This window comes from Camelus ferus, chromosome 12, assembly GCF_009834535.1.
Source record: "Camelus ferus isolate YT-003-E chromosome 12, BCGSAC_Cfer_1.0, whole genome shotgun sequence".
In the NCBI taxonomy this organism is placed as follows: domain Eukaryota; kingdom Metazoa; phylum Chordata; class Mammalia; order Artiodactyla; family Camelidae; genus Camelus; species Camelus ferus.
This window is the reverse complement of record NC_045707.1, coordinates 280978-300607: the sequence shown is the minus strand read 5'-3', so window position 1 is coordinate 300607 and position 19630 is coordinate 280978. Positions and strand designations below refer to the sequence as shown.

At 51.8% G+C, this 19630-nt stretch overlaps 1 protein-coding gene across 5 annotated transcripts in view; it reads left to right on the top strand.

Annotated features, from left to right (window-relative positions):
* LARGE1 (LARGE xylosyl- and glucuronyltransferase 1) overlaps nucleotides 1-17720 on the top strand; it is a 491672-nt gene extending 473952 nt beyond the window's left edge. For all 5 annotated transcript variants that reach the window (XM_032492096.1, XM_032492097.1, XM_032492099.1 and 2 more), the window contains exons 13-15: nucleotides 9935-10081; nucleotides 13505-13700; nucleotides 16106-17720. In XM_032492096.1, the coding sequence (XP_032347987.1) occupies nucleotides 9935-10081; nucleotides 13505-13700; nucleotides 16106-16303 (541 nt within the window). In that variant the 3' untranslated portion in view covers nucleotides 16304-17720. The remainder of the gene's footprint in view (nucleotides 1-9934; nucleotides 10082-13504; nucleotides 13701-16105) is intronic.
* Nucleotides 17721-19630: the final 1910 nt, after the last annotated feature.

Here is a 19630-nt window from a genome sequence, read left to right as displayed (position 1 = left end):
TATTATTATCAATTGGAAAATAATGAAATCAGTTATATGCATGGACATAGCTACAGAGTTTCACTCAACCCTCCCTCCCACCCCTTCACCTGTTTCTTCTAAAAAATGAGCTTGTCGATGTGCAGCTTTCACTCTTGGTTTCAGAAATGTCAATGGAGATTCAGCAGGTGTGGCGGAAGTCACGCAGACCTGCACTTGAACCCAAGTTTTGCCACCCTTGTCCAGGATGTGACTTGGGGCGGCTGCCTCAGTCTCCCCAGTCCCGTTTCCTCAGTTAGTACAGGGGCTAATAATAGCTTCTTGCAGGGGTAGAGTCGGTGCTCAGCAGGGGTTAATTTTCTGTGCTTTGCTCCGTTCACTGCACTCTGAACAGTACTCCTTTGCTGGGCTCCCGCCCATGACCCTCCCTCCACCCCCACTGCAAACTCTGCCACCTGCCACACAGCCTGGTAACTTCCAGTAACCATCTCGGTTTTTCTCCCTATGAAATAAGAAACTATATACTCATATTCATTCCAAAGAATACTGAGTGAGCACCTGCTGTGTGCCAGGCGGTGAGCTGGCCCCGGAATCACTCGGACCCACATTTCAACTTGGCATCTGAGTGCATGCTGAGTACTCCTTACTCAGCATTTATGTGACCTTGGGAAAGGTGCTTAACCCCTCCAACTGTCTCCATCTATAAAATGGGAATCATATTATTTCTTCCCTCTTAAGGTTCTGGCAAGATCCAATGTAATATAGTATTGGGAAAGCAGCTGGCACAATGCCTGGAACAGTCTACATTCCAGGGGTGCACATGGCGCGTCTGCCGCGGCCAGGCTCTGTGCCGGGGGCTGGGTTCCTGCCCTCCCGGGGTTTGCCTTCCAGGGGGCGCTCCAGCTGCAGGTGCTGCTGCTGTTCTCGTGATCCATCAAGATACAGTAAAAGATAAAGGATGGAGTAACTCAGAACAGAGACACAAGACAGAGCAGCTCAGACGCACGAGAAGATGACCCTGTGTGGGAGGGCAGGGGATGCCTTGAAGGCAGGTGATGGCTGAGGTTGGGCTTGAAGGAGTAAGAGGTGTGAGGGCGTGAAAGACCGTGGCGTGTCCCCAGGATGGCAGAGGCCTAGGCAGCCGCCCTCAGCTGGGACTTCCCGCATCACGAGGCTGGGGCTGGTTTCTCGCCTCTGTCACTAACCCTGCAGAACCTTCATCTTTGTTCAGCGCTCGAAGCTGTAAACCTCTCTGCTTTGCTTTGCTAACGTTGCCTGGCTTTCTCGGGGACACACACACCACGTTGGTCGAGACTGTATCCTGACAGCGTACCGGACTGACGCATTCCATTTGTCTTGGGTTCTTTCCAGGATGCCGTCTACCCTCCCTCCCCCGTCATGTCCCCCGGGGCACATAATACCTGCTCTATAAATACTGATTGAATGAGGGCAGAACTGTGAACAAGGCCAGGGACAGGTGGCGCCAAGCGAGGCCGACTGGCTGCTCGATGAGGGACATGACCAGGTGGCATTTCCTGGTGTGAATTCATCACTTTAATTCTACCGTAACATTTAACATTTATCGAGCGCGTACTATACGCCGAGCACCGATGCAAGCTCTCTCGCCTGTATTTTGTTGTTTAACCTCTGCACGGTTCATTTAACAGGTGAGGATGCTTCGGCGAAATAACATGCCCACGGGCGCGGCATTGCTAAGCAGACAGCTCGCTCATCCTGGGCTTATCAAAGGTGTTCCGTGCTTAACCTGTTTAGCGATCCAGCGGCCGGATGGGCGCATCCCCACCATCATCATGCTGGCCGAGACCATACTCACAGGCTGCATTTATCGAGTGCATTCTCTGCATTAGAGAGCTGTCTTAACTTCCGCATGAGATATTCCATTTAATCTGTACAGAACCCCACAGCCCAGCTCCTGAGAGTATCCCTGAGAAGACTATGGCACAAAGATAGAACTTGCTGGAGAGTGTGAGGTGGTCAGTGTCCAGGTAGGGCCCGAATCCGGGCAGGCTGCCCCACTGCGGAGCTCAGGTTGACCCCCCCTTCCCAGTAACCACCCAGCCCGCAGCCCACCTAGGGCCAGCACATGGAACGCTCCCCCTGATGCGTAGCCACGATTGCTAAAAGTCTGGGCGGTGGGTAATTAAATCAGGATGAATAGAGATGTCGAGAGCTGCATGTGAGCCTGACATAGAACACAGCTGGGAAAATCAGCTTTGCCTTTGTCTTGCATTCGTTTGCCCTGAAAGTTCATTCTTAGCTTCTCTTTCCTCCCTGCCCCTCCCTGCCCCTCCCTGCCGGACAGCCTCTCCCTCCGGAGGTGTTAATGTCCTCAGTGTGGGAACTACCCAGTCTTGCTGGGGCCCGGGAGCCTCCTGGCTCTCAGATAGCCCTGCCCATCTCTGACCTCATCTGTGGTGTCTGCCTTGTGGTGACACTCCCTGTAGGCAACCACATCTCCCTTCTTTGCAACACTTGGCTGTCGTCCCCGCACACCTCCTGGAAGCCTGTCTTCTGGGAACTCGTTTCCTGTGCAAATGGAATGGAATCTGAGCAGACCGTGTTACCTGGCCTCCGTGGGCAGGGCTGGGAAGACAGGGCTGGGACGGGCTGGGACCCACTCGGCCTCCAGCTGTCGGTGCAAATGACAAGCACGGCTTAGCTCTGCCCGCTCCGCCCTCTCCGCCTGATATAGGTTGCTCAGTCCCGAGAGGTGTTTTTCAGATGATTTTCTCTTGCTCTGGTTGAAAGTCACACTTCTCTTTGAAGCCAGGCAGAAGAGGGGGAGGAGGGCTGCTGGAGACCCGGGGGCTTCTCGGGCCACACGCACACTTGTACATGCACATGCGCCCTTCCCTGCCCTTCAAGGTCATTTCCACCTGTGGCCTTGTTCGCCCTGCTCATGTTCTAAGAAATTCAGTTCCCCCAAATCCTGCATGCTTTCTTGCTTCCAGAGCTTTGCAAATACCTCGAACCCCCTCTCCTGACTGGCTAACTCCTGCTTCTCAGTAGAGCCCCGCTCTACACCAGAGACCCTTGCACGTCTGTCTCTGTCCCTGACCCCCGACCCCACTTCAGGCTCTGTCAGAGCAGGGGTTGCATCTGTCCACTCTGCTCCAGATTCAATATCTATGTCTGGCTTCATCAATATTCACTAAATGATGAATGTATTATCTTAGTTCTCTTAATAACCAAGCCTGTGAAGTATTTATTATCATCAAGATAAGGAAACAAAAAGCAGAGAGCTAAAAAAAATTGCCTGTGATTACACAATTAGTGAAGTGGTGGGGTCGGGAGAGACTCTCCATCGTCAGATGAGTGATCATGCCCTTCTTCTCACTGCTCAGCCCCTCTTCAAACGGGCGTCCCCTTCGAGACACCCAGCCTCACGTGTGTTGAAAATCATTTTAGTTGGCTCCTCTTGAAACGTCAGAGTATCTGGCCATCCCACATGGCAGCGCCCGCATTACCGCAGGGGCTCCTGACCCGTCTCCCAGCCTCTCCCCGTGTGACACCACCGTCGGCTGTCAACGCAGCAGTCGAGCGAGTCTTCTAACACGGAAAACAGATCGCCCACTCCCCACCTTAAAGAGTTTGGGTTAGTCTCCTGTTGCTGCTGTAAGGACCCTGGAAAGAGTCTCGTGGAGGTCAAAACCAAGGTGTCAGCAGGCTGCGTTCTCTCTGGAGGCTCGGCGGGAGAGTCTGTTTCCTGGCCATCCAGAGGCCATGTACATCCCTTGGCGCATGGCCACATCACTCCAAGCTCTGCTTCTGTCATCCTATCTCCTTCTCTGGCTCTGACTCTCTACCTCCCCCTTTTAAGGATCCTTACTATCACCCTGAGCCCACCTGAATAATCCAGGAAAACCTTCTCATCTCAGCATCCTTAAGTGCATCAACAGAGTCCCTTTGCCATGTAAGGTCAGATACCTGCAGGTTTCTTGGATTCGGGGGTGGGTATCTTTGGAGGAGGTGGGACTTCTGCCCGCTGCACCCTTCAGTGATCTCCAAGACCCTGCGTGAGCTGCTCGCTCCCTCCGTCCCCCAGTGCCTCTCTGTTCCTTATTGTGCTCGTGTCATTAGGGCCTGTGCCCTGGCTGCTTCCTTAGCCCAGAAAGCTCTCACCCCACATCACCGCGTGACCTGCTCCCTCACCTGCTCAGGTGTTTGCTTCAATATTCTCTTCTCCCTGAGATCCCTGCCTGGACCACTTTAAATTTACAATCCTTTCCCCACCTCTGGCGTTCCTGACATCCCACATCCAGCTCCATTCTCTCTCAGCAACCCTCACTTTCCAGCATACTGTGCGAGTCACTGTTTGTTCTCATGGGCTGTCTCCTCACCCACCCACCAAAATGTCAGCCCCACGAGGACAGGGATCCCTGCCTGTTCTCCCGACCAGGGAATCCCAAGTGCTTCAGCAGTGCCCGGCACAGAGTGGAACGGCGAGGAAATGAACCAGTGAGAGGACTGAGTGGGAAGGTCCCGCCTTTGTGACCGTGGTCAAGCTGGCCCGAGAAAGTGGGCGGCAGCTTGGCTGATGGCCAACCCATACCAGGTGCTTATCACCTGCCAGGCCCAGAGGAAGCACCTGACGTGCAGGAACCCACGCGAGCCTCACAAGCACCCTCTGAGAGGAATGCTGTTAACCCCACCATCTTTACAGACACAGACACGGCGGGCTGCAGACCCCCGCCGCCCAGCCTCAGCCCTCGTCCTCACTGCTGATGAGGTGATGTCACAGGGCCTCCTTGTGCCTGCTTTCTCAGAGACACTTTCTCATAGTCTCTTCATGCCAGGAAACTGGGCTCTTTTCCTGGTGGCAGAGACCCGCCTCTCGGGCAAAGGATGGGGTTAGAAAGAGAGAGAGGGAGGGGGGGTGTGTATGCACACAGGGTTGTACACACGCAGCCAGCAGCCTGGATCGGTCTTGGAGTTTGGTCATTTTAAGCACCGGGAAGCCCAGCTACCTCACAATGTACCCTTGCGCGCTGTTTCTTGCACTTAGCGCTGAGCCCCATGGAAGCCTGCGGTCTCTGCCCACATCCTCCCCCTCGGTTGGCTTTGGAAACCTTGCCGCCCACTCACACACCCCTGCTGCGCCCATTGGTTTTACCAGGTAGGAGCGAAGAAGGCTCTGAATTATCTGCATCCTTGAGAAAACTGAGGAGAGGCTGAGGCTGAAAATCATTTTAGTTGGCTCCTCTTGAAACGTCAGACTATCTGGCCATCCCACGTGGCAGCGCCCGCATTACCGCAGGGGCGGAAAGATGCACAGGAGCGGAGAGCGGGGGACTTGAAGATCGTCATGGCCAGCTCGCGGGTCCGCCTGGTCAGCTCCACCAGGCTGGAAGGGATGGAGGTCCCCGGCAGAAACGCCTCAGTTGTTTTTGACCCGAAGAAGGACTCGGGGACCTGGCTGGAGCCTGAAATCTAACAAACTCTGTTTCCCATAGACAAGCAGGCCGGCAAGCCGGAAACCGGTCCTGGTTGTATGCAGTTGGTGGCCTTTTTGGAATCCCTCCCCCTCCCCCATTCCCTCGTGCCAGGCCCACCCCTGAGCGGAGCCAGGAACGGGACAGCAAGCTCGTTTACCCGTTATTCTGAGTCAGACACTGTCCAGCTCTAGAGGGATTGTTTCCTTCCATCCTCACAGCGATTCTGGTCGGTAAGACGGGAGTATTATCTCTACTTTACAGATGGAGGACCTGTGGCTACCAAAGGTTTGGCAATGTCCCCAGGGTCATAAGACAGGGTGGCAGGCTGCACTGGAACCCAGGGCTGGCTGCCTCCAGGTCACGGCGCCCCCCATGGTGCCCGCAGGATTCTGAGTGGCTTCAGTAGGTACCTAAGGTTTCTTTTAAGAAACCTGAATCCTCAGCCCAAAAAGATTGTAGTGGGTTTGTGGATATTTTTGAAAGGGTCTTAGACAAGGGCAAGTGTGTCAGTGAGGATTCTGCAGAGAAGCAGAGCCACAGGATGGTTGGGTGGATGGAGAGGAAGTTGTCCTGAGGAACTGTGATGACCGGCAAGTCTGAAACCCACAGAGCAGGCCAGCAGGCCGGAAACTCAGGCAGGAGTTCTGTGCTACAGGTTTGAAGCAGAATTCCTTCTCTTCCAGGAGAGCTCAATTTTTGCTCTTAAAGTCTTCAGCTGATGGGATGAGGGCCACCCACTTTATTAAGAGTAAGAGCTTTGACATAAAATCAGCTGATTCTAAATATAACTCACATCCACAAAATACCTTCGCAGCAACATCTAAGCGAGTGTTTGACCACCCAGCTGGGCGTCATGGCCCAGCCCCACTGACACAGAAAGTTAACCATCACAGGCAGCGACCATCATGTACCATCAAGTACTCAGCGCCCCGTGTGCGCCAGGCGTCACACCAAGCGCTTCCACACGCACGTGTGCTCTCTCTCATCAAAATACTTAACACGCGCGAGAACTCTGAGACTCAGAAGGGTCCAAGTGACTTGCCCAAGACGAGTGGTGGAGCCAAAGCTAGAAACCCAGTTTGTCTGATCACTACTACACGAGACTGCCTTCCAGAATCTTCTGTGTGATGACTCTGGATGAACCACTCTGAGAGAGCTGCTCAGCCTGTCGGGGATGGCCCCCAGTCGGGCCCTCCCACCTCACCACACTGCCCCTCAGCTCCCAGAAGATTCTGCACTTGAAACACTCCATCCCCTGCAGGGCTTGCTTTCCAGGTTAATGGTGGCCGCCAACCTTGCAGCCCTAGGTGGTCAACAGGCCCCAGCCCAGGAAGGATATGCGAGCGGGACACGGTGCAGGAAAGCTCAGGATGCCAGTTACCACCTCAGTGAACAGACGTGCTCAGAGTCGGGGCCCTGAAACCACTTTATGGCTGAAACGACTTCATGGGGTGGGGGGGCCTGTTCAGGGCATCAGTATCAAAACCTCCTTGAACTGAGGCTGAAATGGACCAATCTAGTGACAAATCCATCTTCGCAGCAGTTTGCGTTTCAGTGAGATTAAAGGGAATTTGCAGAACACACTCCAGAATCTGACTCCCTCTGCAGAAGGAAATAAGGCTTTCTAGGACTCGATTTCGTAAGGCATGCTGCCGACTGGGTCTGGTGACTCTGGGCCTGAGATATGCTGGTGGTTTGGTCGTAAGCAACCAAAACCAGTGCTAGACACTTAATTAAAATGAAAAGAAATCAAAGGGGATAAATTCCTGCATGCTGTATCTTACAAAAGCAAAGCTGGATCTGGAAAACCACTACTTGAGACAGTAATTAACCCCGGGCAGCTCCGGACCCCTCTGCAGCAGAGCTTCAGAAGCTTCTGGAGTTCTGCTCGATGTTAGTGCCAGTCAGCTCTGTGATCTCGTGTCTGCATCTGTTCAAATTTCCAAGAGAAACTGACTTGCTCAGCCTGAGTGTCTACACCTGAACACACGGCCCTGGCCAGGGCTTCATGTGGGACAGCAAAGATCAAAGCTGCCCCCGTGTACAGGGGCCATGAGAGAAGGAATTATCTTCTACTCCAAGAAGTGGCTTCTGTAATAACCTTGATTGTAATAGTAATTTGAGATTTACATAGCTAGAGACAGCCACATGTAGACTTCCATATCGAGAGAGAGAGAGAGAGAGAGAGAGAGAGAGAGGGGGAGAGAGAGAGGGAGAGAGGGAGAGAGAGAGAGAGAGAGAGAGAGAGAGAGAGAGAGAGAGAGAGAGAGAGAGAGTGTGTGTGTGTGTGTGTGTGTGTGTGTGTGTGTGTGTGTGTGTGTGTGTGTAGGACTTGCCACTCCCTTCCATTGCCTCCCACCCATTTCCAAAGCAATCAGATCTTAAAATAATTAGCTGCAAATGCAGTCTTGGACCCCAATTTAGCATCTTGAGACATTTAAGACAAGAATGTAATCACCAGGCAGGAGGAAGCTTTGGCTGTTTCGTTCCCTAGCACAGTGCCTGGCACAAAGTCGGTGCTTGGTGATTGTTGAATGCATAACCCCTGCCCATCAGCCCTGGGACACCTTCCCTCCTCTCCCCAAGGGCTTTGTCATCTTGATCCAAGGATCTTCTTTAGACCCCTATGTCCCATCCCCAACACGCATGATCAATAAATAAGGTACAGACCTTTCCTGGGGGGAGGGTGACCAGCCCCAGCTCTGCCCGTGTCTCATGTAGGGTTTATATGAAAGAGATTGCCTGGCTGTGGACGAGGGAACCTGGGGTGTTTGAAAACCATGAAGTTACTGTCCAGAGAAAGACAAAGAAAGAGAGGAACGCAGGCCAGAACAGGCTGACTCAGACCTTTGGTCCTCCCACTGGCTGAGACAAGCTCACCCAGATCCCATCTTGGTCTCATCCTTTATGGAATTCCCGGGAAATAGTGGCCTGAGGGCCATATATCACATGGTATCTAATTAACTTAAGCATAATTGTAAAGGGTGGACTACAGATGGTGCTTGGAGGATTCTAACGTCGACTTCAGTCCCTCTCAACCAGCGCTTCTGCACGGGGAGCTGCTGATCGCTTCACCAAGGGTTGTTTCAGAGACCCGTCCTGGTTCTGACCTGCTCCAGAATCCCCCCTCACCACGTGTTGATACCAAACCTTGCGATGGTTCTCCTTGAGCTGCCACTCTGTTCTCGTCCCACGCTGGCCTGGATCAACGCAGTGACTTCCTTGGAGCATGACTGCTCCTTGCAGACCAGCCCCGGCCCCTGCGTACACACAGGCTCCAAGTTCTGTTGAGCAAAGTGACTTTGAGAAGTGACAGCAATAAGCAATTGTACGACTACAGAGGGCTGCTGCCTCCAGTAGTTTTGCAAAATGCCTTCAATGCCTTGCGTTACCCGGGAAGACCTCTGCTGTCTCTATTTCAAAGATAATGAACAGACAGCTCGGCTGGCCTGAGACCCCGAGGGTCAGTGGTCACAGCAGGATGCCAGCATGAAGTACCAAAGCCACGGTCAAAAGAGATCCTGGAAGATCAAGCCAGGGAACAGGACAGCCCTGCAGTGTGATAGGGACCACTTGTTGCTTCACGCCTGCCGTGTGCTGGGTTTACCTCCCAGTATTAGAATTCCTGTTACCTTGTCCAGTCTCTCCCGCAGCTCAGAAGGGAGATGTTATGGCCCCATTTTAGGGAAGCACCTGAGGTCGGGAGAAACTAAATTCCTTGCACAATATGGCCAGATTTCGAAAGTGACAGAGCCAGGATTTATTTCTTGCCTGTGTTTATGCCAAGCCTCATGTTCTGTGACCCTTCTGGCCTTTCTTCCCTTTAAATGATGGCCACAGAGCTGGGCGATGGCAGACAAATCCGGAAGGCAAGAGCTGGGTCTCCCAGGAGCAGAGGGCCAGGTCCAAAGGCAGGAGTGAGTGAGAGGATGGAGACCTTCCCACCCGTAAGTGTGATACCGGGGCTGTACGTGTAGGATGCGGGCTGCGCAGGCTCTGTCTGGCTAGTTTGAAAGCCCGAAATCTGGAAGAGTCAAAAGATTGAAGAGTCACAGAGAGGGGACCCACAAATGCCCGGGTTGGTCATGATCCCATGAGGTAGATAGATGTCCAGTCCTCCCTTGTGGCTGGGGGGTGGACTAGGAGTGTGCGGCCAGCCCAGTGGTCCTAGCAGACTGCTCTCCAGTGAATCCCCGACACCTGGCTCCTGCACTTGTCTCCAGCGGGCACACACTGCAGAAGTGAGGGAGGGTCCCGGCCCCTCTGTCCACTCCCCAGGAAGGCCCCGCCCTCTGGCCCAGAGACAGCGGGGCGCTCTGGTGGTGCTGGACCAGCTGCCTGGCCTCCCGGGGCCTCGGTTTCCCCATGTTTGAACCGAGAGGCTGACTCAGGCTTTCTCTCCCACCCCTCCCTGTGCCAACCACCTCCCCGCCCTGGTGTGGGGAAGGCCTTCGCCTGGCAACCCCAGGACCATGTGTCTGCCTGCCCTCTCTTTCCAGGAAGTCTGTCATCCAGCTCGACCTCGCCAACACCAAGAAGGCGATGATCGTCCCCGCATTCGAGACGCTGCGTTACCGGCTCTCTTTCCCCAAGTCGAAGGCAGAGTTGCTGTCAATGCTGGACATGGGGACTCTCTTCACATTCAGGTGAGCATCCCTCACTGGCACCCCCCCGGGGGTGCCCGAAGCCCTTTGTCACCAGCGTTAGGCCATCTTAAGGCCAAGAAAAGCACCACTGGCCTCAAACTGTGTGCTTGGCACAGCCTTTCTCTTCCCACCTGCCACGTGCTTTCTGTACAATTGTGACAGACCCGGGTCCAGGTGGAGGGACAGGAGTGCTGGGCGGGGGGTTCAGCTCATCTCCTTTTGTACTTCCCTCAGCTCAGGTTCTGCCGCATCTCCCACCTCTTGAGTCCTCTCTTTGGTTTGCTTGTCCGCTCACTCATCTGGTAAGTGGGTTTCATCGTGTGAGCGCCATGGTGGCCTTCTGCCTTTTCCTTCCTTTTTTTTTTTTTTTTTTCCCTTCTTTGTGAGCGGTCTGTTCTCCGAGGTCCTCAAACCTGGGCCAGGCAGCTGTAGCTTCAACAACTCAAGTCATCAGGGTGACTCCAAGTCATCAGTGGATGCAGCCACTGTGGAAGCTGCCTTTCCTCTTGCCCAAGTGACAGTCTCAAACAAACCCCTCATTTTCCTGGTTTCCTAGACTCCTAAGTCCTGCACAACCATCTCAGAGGAGTTATCCTGCCTCCTGTCCACAGTGCCCAGGGAGTCAGTACAACTGCACAGGTGGGAAAGGGTTCTGGCTCCTGGGGACAGGCTGCCAACACTCAGTGTGGCGCCCCTGCAGGAAGCAGGAATCCTGGGGGTCTCCTGGCAGAGCAGTCCAAAGGGAGAGCCATGTCTTCCATCGGCTCCTGTTTTAAAGAGAGGCTTCCATCTTGAACAGTGTGAGAATGGCCAGCACTCCCTTTGAGCTAAAAAACATACAATTCTAGGCAAGCTGAATTTTATTGAAAAGATCACAATAATAACTTCGGTTTTCATACCATTAAGTTACTAGAAGCTTCTAGAAGGTTTTTTCAAACAGACATTATTTTGTGAAAATATCTTTATAAGATAGGTTATTCATTCAACAATTCAGAGATGATCCCTTTTCACCTTTCATTCAGATAAAGAAACTGAAGAGTTGGGGGTCCTGGGGGAGCCAGGACTTAAACTCCAGCCTTCTTTCTCCATCCAGAATTCTGGAAAGTAGCCTGAAAGAGTTAATACCCCACCAGCCAATCCTGCTTTCTTTTCGGGAAGAAATAATAACTACCACTTACTGAGTGCTTAACACGTGTCAGGCCCTGTGATCAGTCCATTAAATCCTCATCACAAATCCTTGAGGCAGATACATTGTCCCCATTTTGCAGATAAAGAAACTGAGGCTCTAAGAGGCTAACTGACTGTTCCAAGCCACACAGCCAGTCAGAGCCTGGATTCAGCCCAGGTCTGAGGAGCTGCCGAGCCTATAATCCTAACCAAAGTACTGTCAGATCTCTGATCAAGTCCTGAATTTTCTTACCTGTGTTGAAGAGGCATGCAAAAATGGAGACTTTGGATGTAGCCTGATGACTGACCACCTGGCAAATTTCCAAGGCATCCTTCCTTCCATCTCCATCCCCAGGTGATTTAAGAACTCATTTCAAGGCCAACTTCGTGGGCGTGAGAGCTGGGGTTTGGCCTGCTGTGTTCATGATTGCTGCTCCGGCCAACAGCTTGCCAGCCGCCACGCCAAGTGCTAAATTACATACCTTCTCTCTGAGAAATTGCTTTTGTCACCTTCCCTCCAAATGATGAACTCTTAATGCTTTCCAGCAGCTGGAACCTACTCCCCACCGCACCTGGAATGAGAAACCATCCACACCATCCACGTCCTCCAGGGCAGTGGTTCTCAGAGTGTTGTCCCTGGACCACTAGCATCAGCGTCTTCCTGGGAACTTGTTAGAAGCATCAGGGTCTCAACCCTCATCCCAGACCTGCTGGATCAGAAACTCGGCGGGTGGAACCTAGCAATCTGACTGTTACAAAATAGCCCTCCAGTGGATCCTGATACACACCCAAGTCTGAGCACCTCTGCTCAAAGCACGGTGCCCCAAGTCTCTTCTATAGCAGCGTCCTACAAAGCGTGCCCAGGAAACCTCGCTCATCACTGGTTTTTTTGGGAGGCTGATGTTGATGGCCTCAGAGAGCAAGTCCTAGAGAACCAGTGTCGACTGGTCTGAAAGTAGGTTCCTTGGAGCAATTTTCAGGCTGTGGCTTGTTTTAGTTAACGGCAAGGTAACTGCAACCTCCACTTGTTCTGTGCTGACCGGCCACTGGGTGTGCCGTCAGTCTCCAGGCTGAGCCCACAGAAGCTGCCTGCCCACCCAGGGGAACAGAGCTGACCTAGCTGCCCCTGCTCTTTCCTTCTCTTCTTCCTCTTTTTCACATGAGAACAGGCCAAGAATTCAGGTTCTAGAAAAGGAGGACAAATAAGATGGCTATTGGTACCACTGACAGTAAGATCACCCATGAGTCGACATGTCTCAGAACAAACCAGGGGAAATCGTGAGAATATCTTTATATTCTGAGGCTGTTACTGTATATCAGACATCGCTCTAAGTACTTTGTATGAATTAATTTGCAAAATGGTCATAAATCCACGAAGTAGGGACCATTCTGTGTCACCAGCAGAAAGAAGCACAACCACAGAGGAGGTAGGTGACTCCTCTGCATCTGTCAAGGGGCAGCGCAGACCCAGACAGGCCCCGAATCCCACCAGAACCAGTGTTTTTAACCACCTTGCTGGACTGGGTGGCAGGGAGCCGGCATTTGTGGAATACCCCGCCCCCCCGCCTCCCAGCACCGGGCCAATCTCTTTCCACTTTCTCATTTAAGCCCCTCAGCAGTTCGCTGGTGGACACAGGAGGAAACTAAAGCCTGGTTTAGATGCTCTGCAGTCGGAGGTCCTCAGCGCCTAAGAGGAGGAGGTGATGTTTGAACCCTGGTCCAGTGGCTCCACTGTGCTGCGCTCTAAACCTAATGCGTATCCACCGCTGTCCTTGTGCCAGGCCGGTTCAGTGAAAGGTGTCAGGTGGCCAGACTGCCTGTTCACAAATGGAAAATCACCTCCTTCCCGGCCCGATTTTTGAACCACTCCCAACAACTCACAATGTCCTTCCTTTTCACCCTTCGTGAATGTGGCATTACTCAGCCTTGTGTTGTCCTTCCACTGAAGTGACCTTGGTTGTGGTAGGAGCTGCTGAATTGGTGGAGTGGCAGGTTCCAGTGCCTGCATCCTCCCAGTCTGGTCACCTCCCCCAATAACACAACTTACTGGAAGCCCACCTGCGGGTCCAGAGGACATCCAGCCTCAGCGTGAAGCAGCAAAATAAGGAAGCAGCTGCATCTCTGCCCAAAGTGGGGACTCAACCCAAACCCCAGCAAGGGCTGTATCAGCACACACCTCTTTGTCCTCCAAACCAGCAGCATTCGGAGCTCAGCTCCCGTCCCTCCACCCAACGGCTTTTTCTCTGTATGTCCCAGGTACCACGTCTGGACAAAAGGCCACGCACCCACAAACTTCGCCAAGTGGCGGACCGCCACCACGCCTTACCGGGTTGAGTGGGAGGCCGATTTCGAGCCGTATGTTGTCGTGAGACGGGACTGTCCTGAGTACGACCGGAGGTTTGTGGGCTTTGGCTGGAACAAGGTGGCTCACATCATGGAACTGGATGCGCAGGTGAGAAGAGTAGAACGTTGGACCTCGTGCTCGGGGGGGGGGGGGGAAGGAGAGGCCTGGATCTTAGCGCTGAAAGGGCCTTGGAGATGAGAAGGCAGGGACTGAGAGGGAACAAGATGTGTTCAGGGACCTAGAGGGGGAACGTGGCAGTACTAACCCTCAGCGCTGCAGATCCCCAAACTCTTTCTTCTACCTTGGGTGAGAGTTGGTTCCCAGCCAGGACTCAGGCAAATGTGAGTGTCCTGGGACAAACCATTTCACCGCCCCCCCCCCCTTCTTCATGCAACCCAGGGATGAAGACGAGCAAATGAGGACCATTCATCACTGGGTCTGTGAGTCACATAATTGACACAGAGCATTCTGGGAGTTTCATATCAGTGACACAAAGCATGCAGCTAAGGCGAAGCTACTGATTCTACCCTGTAACTGAGAGACGGATGAGTTTCAGGCTGCATTTAATCATGAAACCTTTCATTCAGCTCATACTTGCTGAGCACCTACTTCAAAAGAAACCTCCTGCAGGGTTCTAGTAGGTTAAACCAGGGGTCTGCAGTGCCTTTTTCTAAAGGTCCAGATAGTAAGTTGGGAGGGCTTTGTGGGGCCTTCAGGCATCCTTTTCAACCACTCAGCTCTGCCGTTGTAGTTCAGTTACAGCTGGTTTCTCAACAACCACTGTAACTATGTTCCAATAAAACTTTACTTACAAAAGCATGTGGCTGGCCAGACACACTGCGGCCTGGCAACCCCTGTGTCAAACAAACAGGAGCAAAGCTGCCCTGGTTCAGCCAAGAGAAGGATGCCTGAGCCCCTCAACCCCACCCTTTGGTCTCTTGGAACGCTGTTCTCCAAGGCACCTCCTCTCAGAGCACAGTGCAAGTATTCCTCAACAGGACCATCCCAAAGTCAGGAGAAGCAATGGATGCTCAGTGCTGGCGGCCCTGAGAGTCACCTGGAGAACTTTCCAACAGTTCCAGGGTGTTTGAGAGCAGCCCCAGGTGACCTGAATAAATATCTAGGGTTGCAAACCAGTGATGGAGATAGAAGGTTGTGGAAGAGTGTTCCCGTTAAACAACAGAGAGCATGACCTTTCGTATCCATGTTTCCAATAATCCTTGGGGGTGGTCCCGTGATGCTCACAGACAGAAACGCTGAGTCTGCCTTACTTTCTGCTGGAAAGAAATGTCGTAATCTTCGTGAGTCCGGCAGTATGGTGAGGCGAACTGGTTCCACCAGGTTAATTCTTCCAGCACTGAGACCTGGGCTTTTATTTGTTTTCGACAGTTTTGACAGAACACTTGAAAATGTGTTGCCTCTTTTCCTTGCTTTGCCAGTAGCACATGCTAAACATAATTTTACCCCTTCCAGTGAGTTAGGGACGTACACCCCTGAGAGGTAATCCAGCCACACCTACAGGGGCTAGTGGGATCGGAAAGGCTCTCTGTCCCCACGTGAAGTGTCCCAGACAGCCAAGCTCCGGGAGTGCTTGCATTTTCATTTCATGGCTTTTCTCACTCCTTCCTCACCATCAGCTGTCATTTCTTGCTGCTGTCAGCATTCCTCCATCTGTAACAGCTGCCTTTCCCTATCCTGATTTTTCCCTTGCTGAGTTGATTCTGATCTGCTCTGGGCTGCAAAACTAGATAACCAAGGTTTACCAGACATGCTGTCCTGAAATTAGAGTACGTGGATTCTGAGTACAAGTGTGCTGGTTCTCCTTTGAGTGACACATCCTAAATTTACACCCCCTATTTTGGCTCCTCAGAGGCCATTCATTTTTGATCTGAGTTTCTATATTCTGCAAAGTGGAGAACACCATTTGATGGTGGGACTTGTAATAAGGCTGTGTGGGTGGGAATTTGGGTTTTCAGTTTGTTGTTTGTTGGGGCTTTTTGTTTGCTTTGTCTGTTTTGTCCTTGATAAGCTTCAGTCCAGTGGAGTTTTTGTTTTTTCCCCCTTTCTTTTAGTGCCCCCTCTTTTGTACTAATCTGTCAAATCTCATCAAACTCTGTGAGAAGTCACATAAACAGACATCATTTAATTGCACAAGAGACTCTCGCATGGCTCGTGTCATTCTAGAGCAAACACGTGGGTGTGTACTCTCATTTATCAAGAACCTGTTATGGGCCCTAAGCTCTGCCCAGCATGAGCCATACATTATTGGTCATCTCGCAAGGTAGGTATTATTCCCTTTACTTTATAGAGGAGAAAACCCAGGCTCAGGGAAGCCAGGTAATGTGTCCAAGGTCATGGAGACAGCCCTGAGCTGTCCCCCTGCATGTGGTTGCGCTCTCCATGGTGCTGCCCTGTTTCTTGGTGTCACTCACATCATTCCTTCACTTAGTCAAGCGGTCTTCCGCCTGCGCGTCCCTCATACAGGCGCTCACGCTACTCTCGTCTTCTCCCAGGAGTATGAATTCATCGTGCTGCCCAACGCATACATGATCCACATGCCTCACGCCCCCAGCTTCGACATCACCAAGTTCCGGTCCAACAAGCAATACCGCATCTGTCTCAAAACCCTGAAGGAAGAGTTTCAGCAGGACATGTCCCGCCGCTACGGCTTTGCCGCCCTCAAATATCTCACGGCCGAGAACAACAGCTAGCACCAAGAGGCCTGGCACCAGGGAGACATTCTGCAGTGGGAGAGCCCCGTGCTGCATGGGGCCCAGTCTTGAAACTCAAATGGAGCATTGCTTTTTTGGTTCGTTTTTGTTTGTCTCTTTGGCCCAACAGAGCTGCCCTCTCTACAGAGATCTGGGACAAGGATCCGGCCAATCCCTCTCCGGCCCACAACCTGTCATTCCCAGAGTGTGGGAAAAACAGCCCATCCACATGGTCTCTCCGAGAGATGGGGCACAGAGGGGTGAGACGGAGCAAAAGGGTTATCCTTCCACAAAGCCAGATGACCAAGCAGGTCTTTAGGATGTCCTCATTGCTTTTAAAAAAAGGGGAAGGTGGGGTGGGGGTGGGGGTGGGGGTGGGCAGCCATCCCGGGAAATAAAAGCAAAAATGTCTCTTCTTCAGAGAAAACTTTCTTCTTTGCCCTGAAATTTAGTTGAGTATCCCAGGGGAGGGCACACCAATGATCGGAACCAACTATTTGGCAAAACCCAGTGGGGACACTGTACCTGGCAGGACCTGGAGGTCGGATTAGGTTGGTTCTTCATCCTCAAGGTCACCCTTGTTTTGTTTTGGGGAATTTTTATTTCTTTGTTTGGTTTGGGTCTGGGAATCCCAAATAGAAAACCTGATCTTTTAAGGCTCTGAAGGAGAGTCAGCTGCCTCGGTGAACATCCCTCTGTCAGCAGTGGCCCAGCAAGGAGGCCAGGAGTCCTCGGCCACTATTTAAACATGGGTAGCCTTCTTCGGGATGATCACCGAGTGCCCCGGGACCTTGAATTCCCTACTCTGCAGGATCCAGGGGCGGTGATTGGGACTGTGGATATACAAAGACCAGCTGTTTCACAACCGGTCACGTTTTCTATTGGCTATGACTGACTCACGGGGAAAGGGCTTTAAAGGGACAGTTTCCACGCACGCAAAAGGTACGAACCTCGCAGGCCTTTAGAAGAACTTTCATCGTTCATGCGAGCCCAGTCCCGAAGAGTCACAAGTCCACTTGGAGACCTTCGGGAAGAATGTATTGGGCTCCTGTGGTGTTGGCATCGGCTTCGCTGAAGCTGGGACGAGGTCACGACCTCAGGTTCCCTCTGCGACCTGGCCCAGGGTAGGCAGGCACCTTCGCCGTGACACAGATTGAGGGGACACTGGACTTTTTACCCATTTTCTTGAATCTTCGATATTAATGTCGTGTTTACATTGATGAGAACAAGAGGCAGTGCCCTCCTCTCCTCCGGGCTGTGTGTGTCGAGTTGCAGGGTGACCAGCAAACGCTGCAGTCAATAAACGGAAGTCCCAACTGTTTCTTCCCCCGTCCCCACCCGCTCTTGTCAGGAGCTCCCGGACACACTGCGGTGTGGAGAGCAAAGTCGATAAACGGCAACCTTACACTTTCTCTTCTCCCACTGTGTTTTCTCCTCATTGGAACTTGAACCTCTTATGCTCCTTGCCTGAGGTTAGATCTCACTTCATGCTCCAACCTGCAAAGTGTTTTCACGTTTTCCATTTAGCTTCTGTCTCAAGACCAAAGCCAGATGTTTCCAATACTTGATGTGGGCTAGCATGGTAAATCGTAGTGATGGTCCTGATAAATCAGGAAATGCCGGGGCAGCCTGATTATAAGAGGCCCTCAGGGCACTCAAGTGCATTCGCTCAAATTTACTGAAAATTTTAGGAAAACCGTTAGGACAAATCCTCACACCGATCTACATAAATTTACATACGTGTGTGTGTATGAATCTATCATAGGCATACATTACATATATACAGCATTTGTTATTACAAAAGGTATGCATGAATACTGTAAAAGTGAGGCATCACTAAAGGCTTCAAAGTCCATGTGAAAGTCCCCCTTGTCCACTGGTGGGCGGAGCCAGCACAGACCAGGTCACAAGGACTTTGGGTGCACGTCTCATTGCTACTCCTGGGTTCAGTGACGTCACCCACGTAGCATGAAATCATCCATGATCGGAGTGTTTTCACCATGGAAACCAGAAAACACCACAAGTCAGGGCACCACCAGCCTAAGAGCCAGTTGTCACACATCTACCAGCGCACCACAGCCCCTTCCTCCTCCCTGTGCACACGCACATGCACACACACAGGCACTCAGACTTCCTTTTCTAGAGAAGACCACTGCTAACAGATGCACTGATACAGTTTTTAAATTAATCACTACCAGCTAACTGAGCCAAGTGAAAATAGGCCAGTAGCCCTAGTTTCTCGGTGTGGAAAATCAATTTTAAATTCCCTAAAGCCTTTTTTTTTTTAATTTTTCATGGCCAGCCACCTGGGTTTCCCTTGAGTTTCTCTAGTTATAGCTGCGATCATATAATGCATCATCCAAATGGGCCACTTCCGCAAATGAAAGAAGGTGCTATTTACTCTGAGACAATAGGTATAAATTGGAAGATGATGTAGCTTCATGTACACTGAATTTATTAAACCCGGAAACCAACAGGAGAAAACCTCTTTCCCCAAAAACAGGTGCCTGGCACCCTGAAGCCCCTCTCACTTAAGGCTAGAGCTCAGATATTGTCTGGGGCCCAAGTTCAACACAGAAGCTGCCAACCCAGTGGAGGCTGAGGTCTGCAGAGCCAACAGCATGAGTTCCCAGAACTTACGCTGGGGACAGCAGCTCGTCGCCAGCCCCCGCTCCCGTGTGGGGAGCTGCGGCCACATGGGCAGGAGTAGCTGCTACAGATGTTGACTCCTTCATATCGGTTCCCTAGGGTAAAACAAGCCTATAAATGGGGCGCACCGATGTTTTCATGCTTAAGTAAACCAGTACCATCTCGGCTTTCAGCTGGAAGGAAGGAAAGGAGTCTCTCATTTAGCCCCCATAGTATTCAGTGTTCGGGAGAGCTGAGATTTATTGAGTAACCCCTATGAAAGGATATTTGGGTACATTAGCTCATCAAATTCTTGCAAAACAAAGGGGATATTACTGTCTATTGATGAGGAAACTGAACTCTGGGAAATTAAGTAACTTCCTCATGGCAGAACCAGAATTTAAATTCAAGCCTACTTGTTAAACCCAAAGCCACATAACCTGTCATGAGGCTGTCTTCCCCCATGAAAAAGGAACACATATTAAATATTGGCAGACAAGAGGATCTGAACTGATGCAGGAAGGTTATGAGATTCCTAGTCCTCCTTCACCATCCATCCAGTTACACACACAGCCTAGACAGCACCCTCTCCTCCAGGCTCCAAGTCTCACTGTGCCCACGGGTTCTGAAAACTCATTTGAGACGGAACCTGGCAACCTACCACCACGTGTAGGTAGCTGGGATCAACTCTAGGGGGCG